Below are 18,085 nucleotides of genomic sequence, written 5' to 3'. Positions count from 1 at the left end.
TTTGGGTCAGAATTTCCTGGGGTGGGGGTGGAGAGAAGCTATAATTTTTCGGTCTGATAGTTTCAATTTGCAGTAACAGCAGGTAGCATTGCATTCATAACAAGAAAATGGAAAGAATTTGAAAAACTGCAGAGGCAAGCAGACGAGGAGACAAGGGGACACCTTTGTGGCCTGTCCCCTCTATCTCCCCTCACCTGCACTCGTGGGTCCCTGGCCTCCTGCCAGAGGGGCTTTATCCCGGGCACGGTGACCGGCAAGGTGACAGGTGTCCTGTCCCTTCTGCGGCCTGAGCGCCCGCTGACGCCGGTGCCCGCTGGCCACCTCCTCCAGGGTGGGACGCGGTGCTCGGATGGGCGTGGGCGGCGGGCAGACCTCCGGGCTGGTCCCCACGCGCGCGGGCTGGGGGCCCGGGGCAGGCGCGGAAGGAGGCCGCCAGCCCGCCCGCCCGCGCCGCTGGGGGCCGCCCGCGGGCCGCGCCGGCCAGAGCAGAGCGCGCCGTGCGCCCCGGGCCCCGCGCCGGCACACGCTCGGCGGCCGCGGCGGCGACACGAGCGGCGGCGGAGCCGGGCCGGGCGGCAGGAATGCGGAACCGGCGCGCGGGCTGAGGCCGCCCAGGATGGCGCAGGGCCGCGGGCGGCGGGCGGCCTGCGTGGGGCGCTAGCGCGGCGGGCGCACGCTCCGGGCCCGGCCCCGGCATCGCGGGCGGGCGGCATCGCGGCCATGGCCAAGGAGCGGCGAAGGGCGGTCCTGGAGCTGCTGCAGCGGCCGGGGAACGCGCGCTGTGCCGACTGCGGCGCCCCGGGTAGGTGCGGGCCGGGCGGGTGCGCCCCGGGGTGGCCGCGGGGCCCCGGCGGGTGCGGGGCCGGGGTGGGTGCGGGGCCGGAGCCCGGGCGGGTGCGGGGCCGGGGCCCGGGCCGGGGAGGGTGCGGGGCCGGGATGGGTGCGGCCCGGGGTGGGGGCCGGCCTGGATGCCGGCCCCGGGCGTGGGGGGGGTGGGGGGTGGGCAGGAGGGCTGCTTGCGGCGCCTGCGTGGCTGGGGGGCGCGGGCCCGGAGTGCACCTGCACGGAGCCGGACGTCGCCTCCCAGCGGCCCCGGGCCTGAGGCTGTGTCGTCTCCCTCCACCCCCTCCCCCCGCCCCCCACCCCGGGCTGCGTGTCTCGCTGTCACCCGCGGACCTCCGCCGCCCCAGACCTCCGCCGCCGCGTTGCGAAACCTCGGCTCCGCAGAGAAAGAGGAAATCGCGCGGGCGAGCGGCTGCAGGGAGGGAAAGGGCCAGGCGGCCCCGCGGGCTTCGGGCTTCTGTGCGTGGGTGTGTGTGTGGGGGGGGGGGGGGTCCACCTGGCTCCCCGCCACCTAGAGGTGACGTCATGGCCCCCACCTCGAGCCACCCTTTCGCCGGGGGATCAGGGGGCAGGGGAGCAAGGACCGGCTGGGTCCCCGTGAAGCTGGTGGGGTGGGAAAGGGCTCCCCCCTCTCCCCCCGCTGGTGCCCGGCTGCGCTGGGCAGGCGGCCAGTCCAGGTGGCGCTCCGGGGAGGGGGCAGGTGCGGCCTGTAACGAGCTCGCAGTCCATCCACCTGCGCGGATCCTCCCCGCCGCCCGCATCTCCTGGACTTTGCTCCTGGGTGGCCCCTGCTCTGGGGTGATTTCCAAGGTGCCAGAGTCCTGAGTAGTTTCCCCTCCCTCCCTGGGGCTAATTGTCCTGGGATTGACAGGGAACAGACAGGCTGTGCCCTCAGGCCATCAGCACCTGCTTCTGAGCCCAAGGCAGCAGCCCCTGGGCCTCGCTGAAGGTGGGGGTGGGGCAGGAACAGCCCCTAGAGGCTCACCTGCTCCCCGCCTCCGTGGAGGGTGACCCCCCTCAGGCACTGTCCCCCAGGCACTCCAGGGGGACACTGGATGCTCTGCTGGGGGCTTCTAGCCTGAGCTCCTCAGAACAAAGCTAGCGCCCCATGGGGAGGCTAAAGGCCTGCATTCGTCCTGAGACACCAGTCTGAGACGTGCGTCCTAGGCACTCCCAAAGGGACCCGGTCCCCGGCTCCCCTCTGTCGCCCACCCGCTAGGCCGGGAGGCGTCTCTGGCAGCCCCAGGTCCTGGGAATCTGCTGGTCAGCGGCAGTGTTGGAGCCCGAGTGCCCCAGAGGGGAGGCAGCGACAGGCCTTTCCGGAAGCCGAGCAGCCTGAGGTGGCCGTTCTCCCGGCCCCCTGAGCTCGGGAGCCGCAGGGCCCACCCTGGTGGTGCGGTGGGGGCAGCACTGGCATAGCTACTGTGCCCTGCCCCCACCAGCTGGGCTGGTTCACCCCACGCTCTCCCTCCCTCTTCCAGACCCGTATTTCCACTTGTTCAGGAAAGCTGGCCTCGCCGGGGAGAGGGCAGCTGAGAAAGGGCAGCCAGGATGTTCTCAGACGTGGGCTGGGGGCCGGGCTGGGGGGGGGTCGGGCCCCGTCCTTCCTGGTCACACTGCTTGGAAGCAGTTTCTTTGGACCCAGAGCCCCCCCCCCCCCCCCGGCTACCTCCGGGGCCCCCAGCCTGTAGGTGGGAGAGGGGGCTTCCTTGGCCTGTTGGGCCCTGCAGGGGGGCCCCTCCCCTCCAGTGGGCACTGCCTTGCCCCGCCCACCCGCTCAGCTGGCATCCACCGCCTCAAGGCAGGCACGCGGGGCTCTGGAGTGGTGGGTTCTTGCAAGCCCAGCTCTCCTTGGCACTGGGCCAAGCCTCTCGTCTTCCAGAATCGACCCACAAATCGGTCCACGACACCGGGATTTTGCCTGATCTGTCGGGCAGCCTTGTGGAGCCCGTTTCACAGCTGGGGAAACTGAGGCCTTGGAAACTTGAGCCGCCTCGGGGGACATGGTGCTTCAAAGGCAGAGCAGGTCTCCTGATGCTGTAGCCCTGCCCCCCGCTCTCCTGGCCTCCCCCGTGCTCCAGGGGTGTGTGGAGGGGTGAGGCCTGCTACCCTGCCTCTTCCCTCGTGATCCCCATAGAATGCTCGGCTACAGTCCCTGCTGCTTGGATGAAGCCGCCTAGTCTGTCCAGGTTCTAAGCCACCGTGGGGTGCTGCCGCGGCCCAGATGGGCGACTGGGGGCCACTCTGTGGTGACACGGACCTGCTCGTGGTTGTCCTGACCACAGCCAGGAGCAGGGCATCGCCAGGGCAAGGGTCCCCGAGGCCTGGGCCCTGGACAGTAGGACATCAGGGCGGGCCTGGGCCGCCTCCAACACCTGGCCCGGTGGGGGTGGGGGGCCTTGCGGTGGATTTGGGCAGACCTGGCCGGCTGGTCGTGTGAGGGCTCCTGGGAGGGGGCAGTCCCTGCAGCCCCCACAGGACCTGCTCCCAGACCCTCCCTCCCTGTTACCTGCCCCAGCAGCGGGCCCCCCCCCCACTCCTTTGAACACGGGACCCGGCTGACAGCCTCCAGAGAAGCGTTTCTCGTGACGGGCCTGGGGGAGTAAGTGTGTTTGCATCCGTTTCTCGGCAAGGCCCGGGTGGGGGCCCCATCTGGAGGGGTGGGGCGGCCCGCACATCCTCCAAGCTGCCTGCCTAGTCGGGACAAGTCCTGACCTTGGGTCCGGTGCCCTGGAGGGACTTGGGGTTCTCAGCTGTTCACCTGGCTTTGGGCGTGGGCCATCATTCTGCGGTGCTCTGATGAGCAGAGACACCTGAGGCACCAGGTAAAACCAATTCTGGAGTGCCCGGGCCTTCTGGCTTGAGCGGGCGGCTCAGCGAGCGGGGGTCTCTGGGCCGGGCCAGACAGCGGATGTTCTGGGCTGCCCCACGCACGTTTTCCAGAGCCAGGACCCAGAGGGTCTGGGCGTGACTGACCTGGGGGGTCCTCGCGGCTCAGCCGGGACCCGGCGTGTGCCTGCGCGGCCTCTCAGGTGACCTCAGCACGAGCCCCTCCCGCAGCCCTGCCAGGCCTCACGGGAGAGGCGAGTCTTCCAAAATCGGAATCGCCGTGAGCCAGGACAGAAGCAGCTTGGCGGGGAGGAATTTCCGGAATGTGGCCTAGTTTGGGAGAGGGTCCCCTGGGTGGGCGCGTGGTTGGCGGAGGGCTGCTGAGGAGTGGGCGGGCAGCCCCACCTGAGTCTTGGGTTAGCCAACATGGTGTTGTTGTGGTAAAACACGGGTAACAGAAGAGCTACCATTGCAACCATTGTAAGTATGCAGTTCGGCGACAGGAGGTACTGCTCGTTATCATGCAGCTGTCCCCACTGTCCGTCTCCCGAGCTCTGTTCATCCTGTCACTCTGAAACACGGACCCCCGCCCACTCCTCCAGCGCCGACCCCACCGTCCACCCTTGTCCGGGAGTCTGACCACCCCGGGACCGTGTGTGAGCGGGTCCCGGTGCGTGTCCCCCCGGGTCGTGAGTCTGATGACCCCGGGACCGTGTGGGAGCGGGGTCACGCAGTGTTTGTCTTGTGCTGGCTTATTCCACTCAGCCTCAGGTCCTCCGTTATCCACCTTATGGGACCACGTCCTGCTCTTGTGTGGATGGGCCACGCTTTGTCCCGTCATCCACCCGTAGACACCTAGGTGACTTCCACCTCTTGGCTGCCATGAACGTGGGTGGGTGGGTGGGTCTCTGAGTCCTGCTTTCAAGTCTTGGGGGTGGAGACGGAGGAGGGGATCGCTGGGTCACGTGAGGACCCTGTGTGACTGGCGAGGGGAACCTGCAGGCTGTTTTCCATACCTGGTTCTGTGCTGAGGCCACAGGCCAGCGGTCTGGTGTGTGTGTGTGTGTGTGGGGCGGTGCTGCTGGCAAGGAGTGGTTGCTCAGGACGCAGCCACCGCCCTCACCTGTTCCCCAGACTGCACCCGCTCCCCACGTGGGAGGCACAGCCACGGTGCCTGTCCTGCCGGGGGAGATGCACGTGGCCGAGATGGCCCCCGAGCCGACCCAGGGCTTCTGGGTTGACCAGAAGGGGCCCGGGCTGGCTTCTCCCTCCACACGGGTGTGTGAGCTGTGCCCGCGTTCCAGCTGCATGTGGGGCAGGGGATGGGGTGAGGGCGACCTTGTCCCTGGTACCCTCCTCGTTTGCTGCTAGCTTTGGGCTGTGTTTGCTAAGCCCTGGTCTGCACCAGGTGCCCCCCTACAGGCATGTCCCCTGTTCACTTACTCCCCATGCCTGTGAGCTGGCTGCACGGTGCCAGCTCGCCCAGGCCCCCAGTACCCCCTCAGGCCCCTGCCTGGCCAGGCCCAGGGGTGCAGGGGGAGGGTGTGGGCTTTCTCGTCTGCTGCTCTCCATCAGGCCCAGGACAGTGGCTGGGACAGGCTCTTCTCCCCCTTCTTTCTTTAAAAAAAAATTTTTTTTTTAAACATTTATTCATCTTTGAGAGACTAAAGGAAACAGAGTGCAAGCAGGGGAGGGGCAGAGAGAGAGGGAGACACAGAATCCGAAGCAGGCTCCGGGCTCCGAACTGTCAGCACAGAGCCGGACGCGGGGCTCGAACCCACGAACCGTGAGACCGTGACCTGAGCCGAAGTCAGACGTTTAACCGACTGAGCCCCCCAGGCACCCCTTTCTTTTTATGGTTTTACAATAGGGGCGCCTGGGTGGTTCAGTCCGTTAAATGTCTGACTCTTGATTTCGGCTCAGGTCATGATCCCAGGGTCGTGGGTTCGAGCCCCGCATCGGGCTCTGTGCTGGCAGCTCGGAGCCTGGAGGCTGCTTCAGATTCTGTGTCTCCCTCCCTCTCTTCCCACCCACCCCCCTACCCCCGCTCACGTTCTGTCTCTGAAAAATGAATAAACGTTAAAAAACATTTACAAAAATCCTTTAAAGCTGAGATGTGACTCCCACACAGCATTCGATTAGGGTCAGGGGTACAACATACCGATCCGATATCGTGTGTGTTGCCATAGGCCCCCCCCACAGTAGTTAGCGTCCGTCGCCACAGTTACAAGTTTTGCTCGTGTGGAGACCTTTCAAGATCTACTCTCTTAGCAACTTGCACCTATACAATCCGGTGTCATTAACCACAGTCCCCACGCTGTCCCTTACACCCCCGGGTCTTACTGTCTTACACCTGGAAGCTTGTGTGTCTGGACCCCCTTCACCCGTTTCACCTGCCCCACCGGGAGCCACCGATCTGGCCTCTGTATCTATGACTTCAGGGGATTTTTCTTAGATTTCACGGGTAGTAGTTGTCTTTCTCTGTATGGCTTATTTCACTAGCCACGCCCTCAAGGTCCATCCATGTTGTCCCAAATGGCAGGGTTTTCTTTTTTTTTTTTATGGCCGAATAATAATGTGTATGTGAACGCATTTTCTGTGTCTTCTCGTCCACCAGTGGAAACTTACCTGCCTCCGCGTCTTGTCCCTCGTGAATTATGCTGCAGTGAACACGGGGGTGCAGATCCCGTTCTGAGTTAGTGCTTTTGTTTCCTTTGGGTAAATACCCAGAAGTGGAGTTGCTGGATGTTACAGTACTCCTATTTTTAATTTTTGAGGAACCTCCATAGTGTCTCCCACAGTGTCTGCACCAGTCTGCATTCCCACCAGCGGTGCAAGGCTTCCCTTTTCTGCACATCCTCACTGACACTTGTTCCTTCTTGTCTTTTGGACGGTGGCCATTCTGACAGGTGCAAGGTGGCATCTCACTGTGGTCCTGACTTGCATTTCCCTGATGATGAGTGATTTGAAAAAAAAAATTTTTTTAATGTTTATTTATTTTTGAGAGAGAGATAGAATGCAAGTGGGGGAGGGGCAGAGAGAGAGGGAGACACAGAATCCGAAGCCGCTCTAGGCTCCGAGCTGTCAGCACAGAGGCCGACACGGGGCTCCAACCCACCAACCGTGAGACTGTGACCTGAGCCGAAGTCAGACGCTTAACCGACGAGCCCCCCCAGGCGCCCCAATGCTGAGTGATGGCGAGCACCTTTTCCTGTGCCTGTTGGCCATCTGGGTGCCTTCGCTGGAGAAATGTCCAGTTTTTACTTGGATTGTTTGGGGTTTTTGTTGTTTTGTTTTGCTGTCGAGTTGTATGAGTTCTTTATATATTTTGGACATTAGCCCCCATCCGAGATCTGATTTGAAAATATTCTCTCCATTCCACGGGTTGTCTTTTCATTTTGTGGATGGTTTCCTGTGCCGGGCAGAAGTTTTGCAGGTGGATGGTGTCCCACTGCTTTCTCAGAATTGCTTGGCTATATGGGGTCTTGTGTGATTCCATACAAATTTTGGGACTGTATGCTCTATTTCTGTGAAAAATGCCATTGGAATTTTGATAGGGATTGCACTGAATAGTAGATTGTTTTGGGTACTGTGGACATTCTGACAATATTAATTCTGCCTGTCACGGGCACAAACTCTCTTTCCATTTATTTGTGTTGTCTTCAGCTTATTTCTTTAAGATTAAAAAAATTTTTTTCATGTTTATTTATTTTTGAGAAAGAGACAGAGTGTGAGTAGTGGAGGGGCAGAGAGAGAGGGAGACACAGAATCGGAAGCAGGCTCCAGGCTCCCGGCTCCCAGCTGTCAGCACAGAGCCCGACGCGGGACTCGAACCCACGAACCGCGAGATCGTGACCTGAGCCGAAGTGGGACGCTCAACCGACTGAGCCACCCAGGCGCCCCTAAGATTTTTTTTTTTTTTGATGTTTATTTATTTTTGCAACAGAGAGTGTGAGTCGGGGAGGGGCAGAGAGGGAGAAACAGAAAATCCCAAGCAGGATCCATGCGGCAGCACAGAGCCTGACACGGGGTTTGAACTCACGAGTCGTGAGATCATGACCTGAGGCGAAGCTAGGAGTCGGATGCTTCACCGACTGAGCCCCCAGGCACCGCTTTCTCTCGGGTTTTACAGTGTTCAGTGTACGGCCTTTCGCCTCCTTGATGAAGTTTGTTCTTCGGGGTTTTATTTGATGCACTTGTCAGGGGGATTGTTTTCTTAATTTCTCTCTCCGATGCTCTGTTATTAGTGTGTAGAAGCCGATTTCTGGACATTGATTTTGTGTCCTGCAGTTTCACTGAATTCATTTACCAGCTCCAGCCGCTGTGTGTGTGTGTGTGTGTGTGTGTGTGTGTGTGTGTGTGTAGCTTTAAGGTCCTCTCTCCATGATGTGTCATCTACAAACAGTGACAGTTCCGCTTCTTGTCGGCTGAGCTGCTGTCTGTATGTCCGTCTCGCCTGGTTGCTCTGGCCGGGACACCCAGGACTCTGTGGGACAAAAGTGGAGACGCTGGGCTTCCTCGTCTGATTCCCGATTTTCCAGGAGAAGCTCTCAGCTTCCCCCTGTTGGGCGTGATATGAGCTCTGAGTTGTCACCCGCGGCCTCTAGCGTGTCTAAAGTACGTCCCCTCCGTCCCCGCTTGGTTGAGGGTGGTTATCAAAACAGATTGTGGATTTTGTCAAACGCTTTTTCTGCATCCATTGGAATCATCATACGATTTTAATCTTGCACTTCATGGATGCAGTGTGTCACATTAGTTGATTTGCGGATGTCAAGTTGATTTTTTTTTTAAGGCGATACAAGTTTATTGAACACGCCAGCAGTGGACGGGACAGCAAAGGGGAGACTGCTCGAATCGATTTCTTTTTCTCTTTAAATTTTTTTTTAATGTTTTTTTATTTATTTTTGAGACAGAGAGAGACAGAGCATGAACGGGGGAGGGGCAGAGAGAGAGGGAGACACGGAATGGGAAGCAGACTCCAGGCTCTGAGCCGTCAGCCCAGAGCCCGATGTGGGGCTCGAACTCACGGACCGCGAGATCGTGACCTGAGCTGAAGTCGGACGCTTAACCGACTGAGCCACCCAGGTGCCCCTCGAATCGATTTTTGATCCAAACCCGCATCCCTGGAGTAAATCCCACTCTTTAGGGGCGTGTGACCCTCTCAGTGCGTTGTTGAGTTCGGTCTGCAGATACATTACTGAGGGCTTTTGTATCTGTGTTCATCAGGGATATCGGCCTATGATTTTCTTTTCTTGGGCCGTCCTTGTCTGGTTTTGGCCTCAGGGTGGTGCTGGCCTCATCAGGTGAGTTTGGAAGTGTTCTCCCCTCTTCTCCGTTTTGGTATGGATCGGTGTTACTTCTTCTTCAAATGCCGGTAGAAGCCACCAGCCAGACCACCTTTCGCTGGAAGGTCTTCGATTACAGATTCAGTCTCCTTGCTGGTCATCGGTCGGTTCGGATTTTCTACGTTTTCACGACTCCGTCTTGGTAGGGTGTACGTTCCCAGGGATGTTTTAGTTTCCTGCTGGCGTGCAGTCGTTCCTAATAGTCTCTTGTGATCCCCAATGTGTCTGGGGTGTCAGTGGCACGACCCCTCTTCGTTTCCGATCTCATCTGAGTCCCCTCGCTGCCCCTCTGTGTTTCTTGTTGAGTCTGGCTAAAGGTTTGCCAGTTGTGCTTGTATTTCCCCCAAAGTGGCTGTACGTTTCATTGATCTTTCTATTGCCTTTCTCATCTCTGTTTCATTCATTTCCACTCTGCTCTTTGTTATTTCTTTCCTTGTGCTAACTTCGGGCTTCTTTGGTTCTTCTTTTTCTGGTTCCTTGAGGTGTGGAGTTAGGTGGTTTATGAAAGATCTCTCTTGTTCCTTTTTTAAAAAAATTGTCAATGTTAGTTTATTTTTGAGAGAGAGACAGTGTGAGCAGGGTTGGGGCAGACAGAGAGGGAGACACAGAATCGGAAGCGGCCTCCAGGCTCTGAGCCGTCAGCACAGAGCCCCACGCGGGGCTTGAACCCCCAGACCGTGAGATCATGACCTGAGCTGAAGTCGGACGTTTAACCGGCTGAGCCACTCAGGTGCCCTGTTTTTATGTCTGCTTTGATTATGGTGGCTTTGTATTACTTTCTGAAATCATGAGGTGTGAATCCTCTAATTTGGTTGTCCTTTTTCAAGATTGTTTTTGCTATTCAGGGTCCCTTGAAATTCCATGTGAATTTTAGGATGGGTTTTCATTTCTGCAAAATATGTCATTCGGAATTTGATAGGGATTGGGTGGAGTCTGTACATTTGCTTTGGGTCATATGGAATTTTGACAGTTTCTTTTTTTTTATTTTTTTTTAATGTTTTTATTTATCTTTGAGACACAGAGAGACAGAGCATGAACGGGGGAGGGGCAGAGAGAGAGGGAGACACAGAATTGGAAACAGGCTCCATCCAGTCTGAGCTGTCAGCACAGAGCCCGACGCGGGGCTCGAACTCACAGACTGTGAGATCTTGACTGGAGCTGAAGTCGGACGCGTAACCGACTGAGCCACCCAGGCGCCCCTGGAATTTTGACAGTTTCAAGTCTCCTCGTCCATGACATGGGATGTGTTTCCATGTATTTACGTCTCTCATTTCCTCACACAATGTTTTATAGTTATCATCCTGCAAGTTTTTTATCTGCTTGGTTATTTCTTAGGTATTATATTGTTTTCGATGCTGTTGTAAGTTACTTTCAGATCGCTTATTGGGTGTAAAAACGCAGCCCACTGGGGCGCCTGGCTGGCTCACTTGGGTGACATCAGACTTTGGCTCAGGTCGTGATCTCACGTTTCCTGAATTTGAGCCCTGCCTCGGGCTCACTGCTGTCAGAGTGGAGCCCGCTTCGGATCCTGGGTCCCCCCGCCCCATCTCTGCCCCTCCTCAGCTGGTTCTCTCTGTTTCTCTCTCAAAAATGAATAAACACGTAAAGAAAAATTAAAAAAAAAATTAGGGGCACCTGTCTGCACTGCCTCTGCCCCACTTGTGCTCTCTCTCAAATGAAGTAAAATTTTTTTAATTAAAAAAAAAATAAATGAAAATAAACATGCAACGGATCTCCGTGTGCTGACTTTGTATCCCGCTCCTTTGCTGAATTCACCTGCTCCGACGGCTGTTTCGTGCAGCCCTTGGGGTTTTCTGTGTGGCAGGACCACGTCCTGCGCAAACACGGTTTGGCTGCTTCCTTTGCGCCGTGGGTGCCTTTTCCTTCTCTCTCTCTCTGCCTGCTCTGGCTGGAATTTCCAGTTCCGTGTGGAATGGAGGTGGCGAGGGCCTCCTCGCGTGTCCGCTCCTCGAGGAGGAGCTCTCAGTGTCTCGCCCCTGCGCATGACGTCCCCCGTGGGCTCTCCAGAGACGGCGGGGACCGTGTGGAGGTGGCTCGTCCCGTTCCCGGTTGGTTGAGTGCCGTGATGACCGCGTGGGGCCGGCCAGGGGCCGATCCCGCGTCCGTGGAGGTGGGCGATCGCGTGGGTCTTCCCCCCTCTGCCCAGGGGCCGCGCCCCCCTGCCGGCCTGTCGTGGGGAGCCCTCCTCGCGGTGCAGGCGCGAGGCCCCTCGGGGCGCGTCGTCCGTGCGTGCGCTGTCGTGGTCTGTTTGCTCACGAGGGGTGGCGGTCCCCGATCTCCTCCCGGCGCCTTGGGCTTTGGTATGGGGGCTACGCCGGCCGCCTGGAAGGAGTTGGGACACGCTCCCTCTTCCTCAGCATTTCTGGAGAAGTCTGAGAAGGACCGGCGTGGGGTATCCTTGAAGCGTTCGGCGGGACTCGCCAGTGAGGCCGTCGGGACCGGGACTTTGCTCTGTTCGGGGGGCGGGGGGATTCCCGAGGGGGGCTCCTGACTCGTTTACCGGCCCGTGCACACCGTGCATTTCTTCACGGGTTCGTCTTGGCGGCCTTTCCCTTCCAGGGATTTATCCACTTCATCTTGGTTCCCCCGTCGTCGGCGACCTTGTTCACAGCGCTGTCTCCTGGACCCTTTGATTTCTGGTGGCAGTGTCCCCGCTTTTGAGTCTGATTTTAGTGGCCCGAGTGTGTTTCTTAGTCCGTCCGGCTCAAGGCTCGCCAACTGCCGTTCTTGTCGAAGAGCCGGCTCTTGTCGGTTTCGCTGACTTTCTCTCCTGCGTTTCTACTTCTCCGTCATCAAGCTCGCTCCAGTCTCCCCTCCCTCGGGCCGGCCTTGGGTCTGGCTTGTTCTTCTTTGTCGGCCTCCTTCCGTTGTCCGTTAGGTCGCGGACCGGACCCCTCCCTTGCGCTTTAACGGCAGCGTTTGCGGCGCCAGACCCGCCTTTGGCACGCTTGGCTGCATCCCGTGTTTTGTGGCGTTTCGCCTTCCCCCATCTCCAAGTGTCTGCTCACCTCCCTCGTGGCTTCTTCTTTGGTCCGCTGGTCGTCTCGTAAAAGTGTGTGGCTTCCACGAAGTGGTGAACGTTCCACTTTTCCTTGTGTTGACTTCTAACTGCAGCCGCCCTGTCGCGGCCAGAGAGGACACCTGGTAGGAGACCGATAGGCGGCCTCACGTGGGGTCGGTCCCGTGCCGCGTCCCGTGGGCACCAGGCCAGAACGCGTCCCGGTCGGCCGGCGCGTGTGGTTGGATCTGGCCGTTTGTGTGAAGTCCTCGTTTCCCGTGTCGGACTTTGCCGTCCGTTACCGCGAGCGCGGTATCGAGCCCCCCGTGTGCTATTCGAGGCTGTTTCTCCCTTCACCTCCGCCGGGTTTTGCTTCGTATGTCGTGACGGTGCGGCACGAGGTGTGAGTGTGTGACGTCTTCTGGCCGCACCGAGGACTTACTAACGTGCAACGTCCTTCTTTGTCCCTTGGGACCTTGCTCTGACTTCGAGTCTGTCTGTCTGGTGTCCGCGAGACGCTCCAGCCTCCTGGCGGCCGTGTGCACGAATCTCCTTTCCCGCCTTTGACCGCCACCCTGCTGTGTCTCCACCTCGGCCGAGCCTCCCGCAGGCGGCACGTGGCTGGACCACGGGCTGTCGTCCAGCCCGCCGTTCCCTGTCTGTGGATCCAAGAGCTTCCCGCGTTCACCTTTCCCGTGGACGTGGGTAAGGACGGCCTGCCGTCTGGCTCGCACTCGTCCCGTTGTGCGCGGCCTACGGCTTTGCTGTCCCTCACTTCCCGCGTCCCTGTCCTCTCTCGCGTTGAGCTTCTGTAGTCGAGCGTTGAAAGTCCCTCCCGGTTCCCTTTTATGTATGTTCTGTGGCTCTTTGTGGTTGCCATGGGGATTCCATCTAACATCCGAAATTTATAACCTCCTGGATCCAATTTATAGTAGCTGAACTTCAGGAACACGCAGAAACTGCTCCTTCACTCGGCCTGGACCACACCCCGTGGTTGTAGATGCCACGGTCTTACCTCTTGGTGCACCGTGTGCCCTGAGGCATAAATAGTCATTCTTCTTTTTGTATTTATTTTATTTATTTTTTTTTTTTAATTTTTTTTTTCAACATTTTTTTTTTTTTTATTTTTATTTTTGGGACAGAGAGAGACAGAGCATGAACGGGGGAGGGGCAGAGAGAGAGGGAGACACAGAATCGGAAACAGGCTCCAGGCTCCGAGCCATCAGCCCAGAGCCTGACGCGGGGCTCGAACTCACGGACCGCGAGATCGTGACCTGGCTGAAGTCGGACGCTTAACCGACTGCGCCACCCAGGCGCCCCTGTATTTATTTTATTTAAAAAAATTTTTTTACGTATTCTTTGTTTAAATTTCTTTTTAATGTTTATTAATATTTGAGAGAGAGAGACAGACAGACAGAGCACAAGCAGGGGAGGGGCAGAGAGAGAGGGAGACACCGAATCGGAAGCAGGCTCCAGGCTCTGAGCTGTCAGCACAGAGCCCGAGGCGGGGCTCGAACTCACGAACCGTGAGATCATGACCGGAGCTCAATGAAGTCTGACACTTAACCGACTGAGCCACCCAGGCGCCTGCTAAAAATTTTTAAGGTCATCTCTACACCCAGTGTGGAACACAGACTCGTGACCCCAAGATCAAGAGTCACGTGCTGTAGGGGCGTCTGGGTGGCTCAGTCACTTAAGCGACTTGGCCCAGATCTTGCCTTTGGCCCAGATCGTGATCTCGTGGTTTGTGAGTTCCACTCCCACACTGGGCTCTGTGCTGACAGCATGGAGCCTCCTTGGGATTCTCTCCCTTCTTCTCTCTCTGCCGCTCCCCCCACCCCCATGCTGTCTCTTTTAAGTTATTTATTTTGAGAGAAAAATTTTAAATGCAGTAGTTTCTTAGGTAGAAAATAAGACTTAGGGTAAATACCAAAGTTAGAGTAACACTGACTCTTACTTTGATAATTGTTTTTTTCGTTAAATGAATTAGTCTCAAATTCTGTAGAAAACCGTGGTTTGAATGCCTTCCAGTGTCTAACAGCACTAGCTTCTACAATAATCGCCGCGTTATTTCCTTCTCCGGAGATCTTTGCTTCCGTCCGGCCTCGTCCTTTCGTTTCACCTGCAGGCAGGTCTGGTCACAAACTCCCTCGGCCTCCGTTTAGCCGGGAAGGTCTGGATTTCTCCCTCACTTTTGAAGGACAGTTTTGCCAGAAACAGGATTCCTGGTTGACGGCCTTTCCCTCTGAGCCCTTTGCACATATCGGCTGACGGTCTTCTGGCCTCTGACGTTTCCGAGGAGAAAGCCCGCTCCTCATCTATTTGGGGACGTGTCGGAAGTGACCCGTGGCCACTGTCCCGCTCCACGGCCCTCGAGTCTGGGTTTGGATGTCGCGCTGTTGGGCCGTGGCGTTCAGGAGCCTCGTGGATGTGTAAGCTCCCGGCTCCCTGCACCTGGGGGACTTTCCCGCCGTCATGTCCCCAGCTCGCGTCCCTGCCCCGCCCGCGAGTCCCCATGCCCGTCGCTTGGCCCCTGAGGCTCTGCTCATGACGTCTCGAACTTTCCGTGTGGTCCTCGCCCCGCAGCCTCCGTGGGTCCCGCTGCTCGGCTCTACCTCCGCGTCTCTCTCTGGTTCCTTTGTACCGTTTCTGTCTTTATTCCTATCCCCCGTTTGTTTGTAGATCATTTTCTTGGCTTTCTCCACACTTTTCCGTTAGCTCCTCGAGCACATTTAAAACTGGTTTTTGCGTCTGTGTAATTTATCTGCTACGGAATCTTTGTCAGGGACACATTTTGTTCATCTTTTCCTTCAAATGGCCTTGCGTGTCTGTGTCTCTGCCCCGTGACTGTTTTCCGATAAGGTGGGAGCTTGGAGATCAGGCTCTCCCCTCGTCCCAGGGTTTCGTCATTGTTTTTGTTTATTTATCTATCATCTCTCCGTCATCTGCTTATTTATTGTTGGAAGGTGTCCGCCAAGGATCAGCCTGAGGGTAAACTTAATACCTTCCTGGGTCTTCGTTTTTCTCTGGCGATTTGTGGTCACTTTAAAATCGTTCCTGTCTCTGCAGGTGTTTTGAATACCCCGGACTTTAAGGTCTGCCGTCCGAGGGGGCAGAGGGGGTGCTGGGCCTTTATGCCCTTGGAGGTCACTTGAGCGGGGGGAGCGGCCGCCCACCTCCTGGTTGGAGGCAGCCGTCCGTGAAAAGAGCTCGGGGACGATATGTGGAGGACGGGGTCCCTGTTGCCCACCTGGTTCCTGTGTGCTGGGCCAACGCCTGCCCGGGGCCAGGGGTCCAGAGGCGTCGCTGCTCCTGTGCTAAGAGCTGACATTGACCACTGACCGCAGTTTTCCATCCAGGCCTCCCCTGGTCTAGAACATTCAGCTCTTCGGGCACAGGCTTTGGTGGAGGGATGGGACGTGAGGGGCACAGGCCGCGGGGCTGTGAGGAGAGGGGCAGCGAACGGACCGGCGGCCCCTGGCGTCGGGGCAGGCCGCGGGGGAGCGCAGGTGCTGAGGTGGCCAGCGTGGGGTTACTGGCAGTGACCAAGGTCAGGGTGTGGTCCTGGGGTACGGCGAGGGTGTCGTGAGGGCGCCACCAGGATGGGACGTGGGGAAAGGTGGGTCAGAAAAAGGGGTGCCCAGTGCGGGAGTTTCCGGAATTATCCACAGAGGAGGGGAGACGGCTCCCCCGGAAGGCGGGTGGCCCCGGCCGGGGCAGTGGCTTCGTGTGCTGAAAGGGGAAGCAGGGGGGCCGGTGTGTCCAGAGCCAAGGGTGGGGGACGGGCTCACCGGTGACACGGTGCACGCGGGGCCTTGTTGCGGCTCTCGGGGAGAGTCCCCGGCCGACAGAGGTGGGGTGGACGCTGGGAGACCGTTGGGGGACTTTGGAGTCGTTCAGACAAGAGGTGACACCGCGGGAAGCGGTCAGATTCTGCGCATGTTCTGAAGTTCGGGGAACAGCGTGTGCTGCGACCTGGGGCGTGGGGTGCCGGACAGGGAGAGGCGAGGCCACTCCAGTTTTTGGCCGAGGCTGAAGGGAGTGGGGTGGAGACCAGGAGCTGGCGTTAGGGTTGAGAGGTCGCCACAGACCGGGGGGCGGTGGCGGGGAGACACGAGCTCGGGGCTGAGGAGCGTTCTGGAGAAGCGACCGGAGGTAGAACCCAGGTAGAAAATAGCCGACGGTGTGTACCTTTTTCCGTTTCGTGTTTTTGTTCGCCGAGGGGAAAGTCACACAAACGGAATCGACCAGTAAAAGCCAACAGTTCTGTGGCATCTGTCGTATTTCCAGGGCCGTGCGGCCTCCATTCAGCTCCACGGTTGGGTGTTTATAATCAGGGGACCAGACGGGACGCCACGGAGAGCTGGGGAGCTGGCGGTGGGCGGGAAGACCACCGGGGGTGCGCAGGCCGGCCGCGCGCTGCCCCGTCCCTGAAGGGCTCGGGTCGGCACCTTGGAGGCCAGCGGTGTCTGTGACGGGGCTTCGGTGAACGCGGGGGTGGAGGCCGGAAGGTACCGTGGGGCCAGGAGGGGGAAGGGAACGTGCCAGGAGGAGGCCCCTGGGCCAGGTGGGACGGAGGGGAGGGTCGGGAGGGGAGGCCGGGTCCTCTGCAGGGGGGCAGCAAGGGCAACGTGGGAGCCTCCCTCCTCCAGGTGCCACGGGGCCGCTAAGCGCCACTGTGTGGATGGCCCCTCCTTGGTGGTGGCACAAGTGCCCCCCCCCCCCCCCCCCCCACCGAGCTTGGCTTCTGTGGAGGGGGTGCATGGGATAAACAGCAGGGCGGCTGTGGGGGAGGGCCGCCTGTGCCCTCCCCCCTCCCCGGGCCCGCTGTATTTCTGGACCTCAGCCCCCCTCACTCCCGGGCCTCAGCAGGGGAGGGGCGACGTTCTCTGGGGCCCGGCCACCGGGCTGTGCCAGAGCACGGTTCCAGACGATACCGGCTCAGTCCGGCTCAGCCCCAGGATGTGTCTCACCTGCCCAGGTGCCTCCCTTCTGCTCCAGGAAATGGTGAGGGGCTGAGTCACCTCCAAGCCCCGGGAGAATGCAGAGCAGAGGTAGATGGAGGGCAGTGACATCCCGGAAGGCACGGGAGTGGGGGAGGAGGGGAGGGGGTCGCTGGGGGAGTCGGGAAGAAGCTGGCAGCCTGGGGTTGATGGGCCGTGTCACCCCAGAGGGCGAGGCCCTGGCCTGATGTGCCGGCAGCCCTGATGTCGTGGGTTTGGGGACAGGGGTAGAACTGCAGGCTCAGGCCCATCGCCCCTCTGCGCCCCTCTGCCCCCCCTGCCTCTCCTCTGCGCACCCCTGCCCTCTGGCCCCCCTCTGTCCCCACCTGCCTCCCCTTTGCCCTCCTTTGCTCCCCCCATGTCCCCCTCTGCCCCCTCTGCTGCCTTCTGTCCCCCCTCTGCCCCCCTACCCCCCTACCCCTTCTACCCCCCACCTCTGCTCTGTCCCCACTGCCCCCCTCTGTCCCCCTTGCCCCATTATGCCCCCCTCTGCTGCCTTCTGTTCCTCCCTGCCTCCCCTTAGCCCTCCTCTGCCCCCGTGTCCCCCTTTGCCCTCCTCTGCCCCCCCGTGTCCCCCTCTGACCCCCCCCCCCGTGTCCCCCCCTGTCCCCACAGGTGCCGGAGGCTCACTCCAGGCCCCTGGGCAAGGAAGTCCTGATCCCTGGTGCCCGAAGAGAGGAGCAGGGCAGGCTCTGGACAGCTGTGTGTCTGGTTCTGGGGAGGGGGTGCAGCCAGAGCAGAGCCTGGGAATAGGGTGTGGGACCCTCCTGCCTGGGGTCAGGGGGTTCTGCTGCTGGGATACCCCAGCCAGCTGCCCTCCCACCCGGAGGGGCTCTGAGCTTAGGAGCGTGACATGTGGACATCCTACCCCTGGTGCCTGGCTCTGATATTGGCGGGGGGGTGGGGGGGGGTGGGTGCATGTGCACAGGTGGGCAGACCTGATGGGGGGGGGGGGTGTGCTCAGATGGGCAGATCTGGCTGTGCTCCAGCAGCCTGAGAAGGAAGCCCACAGGCCCAGCCCTGCCACTTGGAGAACTAAAGCATCA

The 18,085-nt window shown here is 59.3% G+C and overlaps 1 protein-coding gene across 2 annotated transcripts in view; it reads left to right on the top strand.

The window, feature by feature from the left end:
• Positions 1-380: 380 nt before the first annotated feature.
• ADAP1 (ArfGAP with dual PH domains 1) overlaps positions 381-18,085 on the top strand; it is a 52,618-nt gene continuing 34,913 nt past the window's right edge. Inside the window, exon 1 of one of the 2 annotated variants that reach the window (XM_081791623.1) lies at positions 381-802. In XM_081791623.1, the coding sequence (XP_081647749.1) occupies positions 721-802 (82 nt within the window). In that variant the 5' untranslated portion in view covers positions 381-720. Of the gene's footprint in view, positions 803-16,994; positions 17,091-18,085 lie in introns of those variants that run through there. The other variant, XM_081791624.1, reaches the window with a different exon arrangement.

Source organism: Panthera onca, chromosome E3 (assembly GCF_046562875.1).
Source record: "Panthera onca isolate mPanOnc1 chromosome E3, mPanOnc1 haplotype 2, whole genome shotgun sequence".
Classification (NCBI taxonomy): Eukaryota; Metazoa; Chordata; class Mammalia; order Carnivora; family Felidae; genus Panthera; species Panthera onca.
This window is presented reverse-complemented; position numbering and strand designations above follow the sequence as displayed.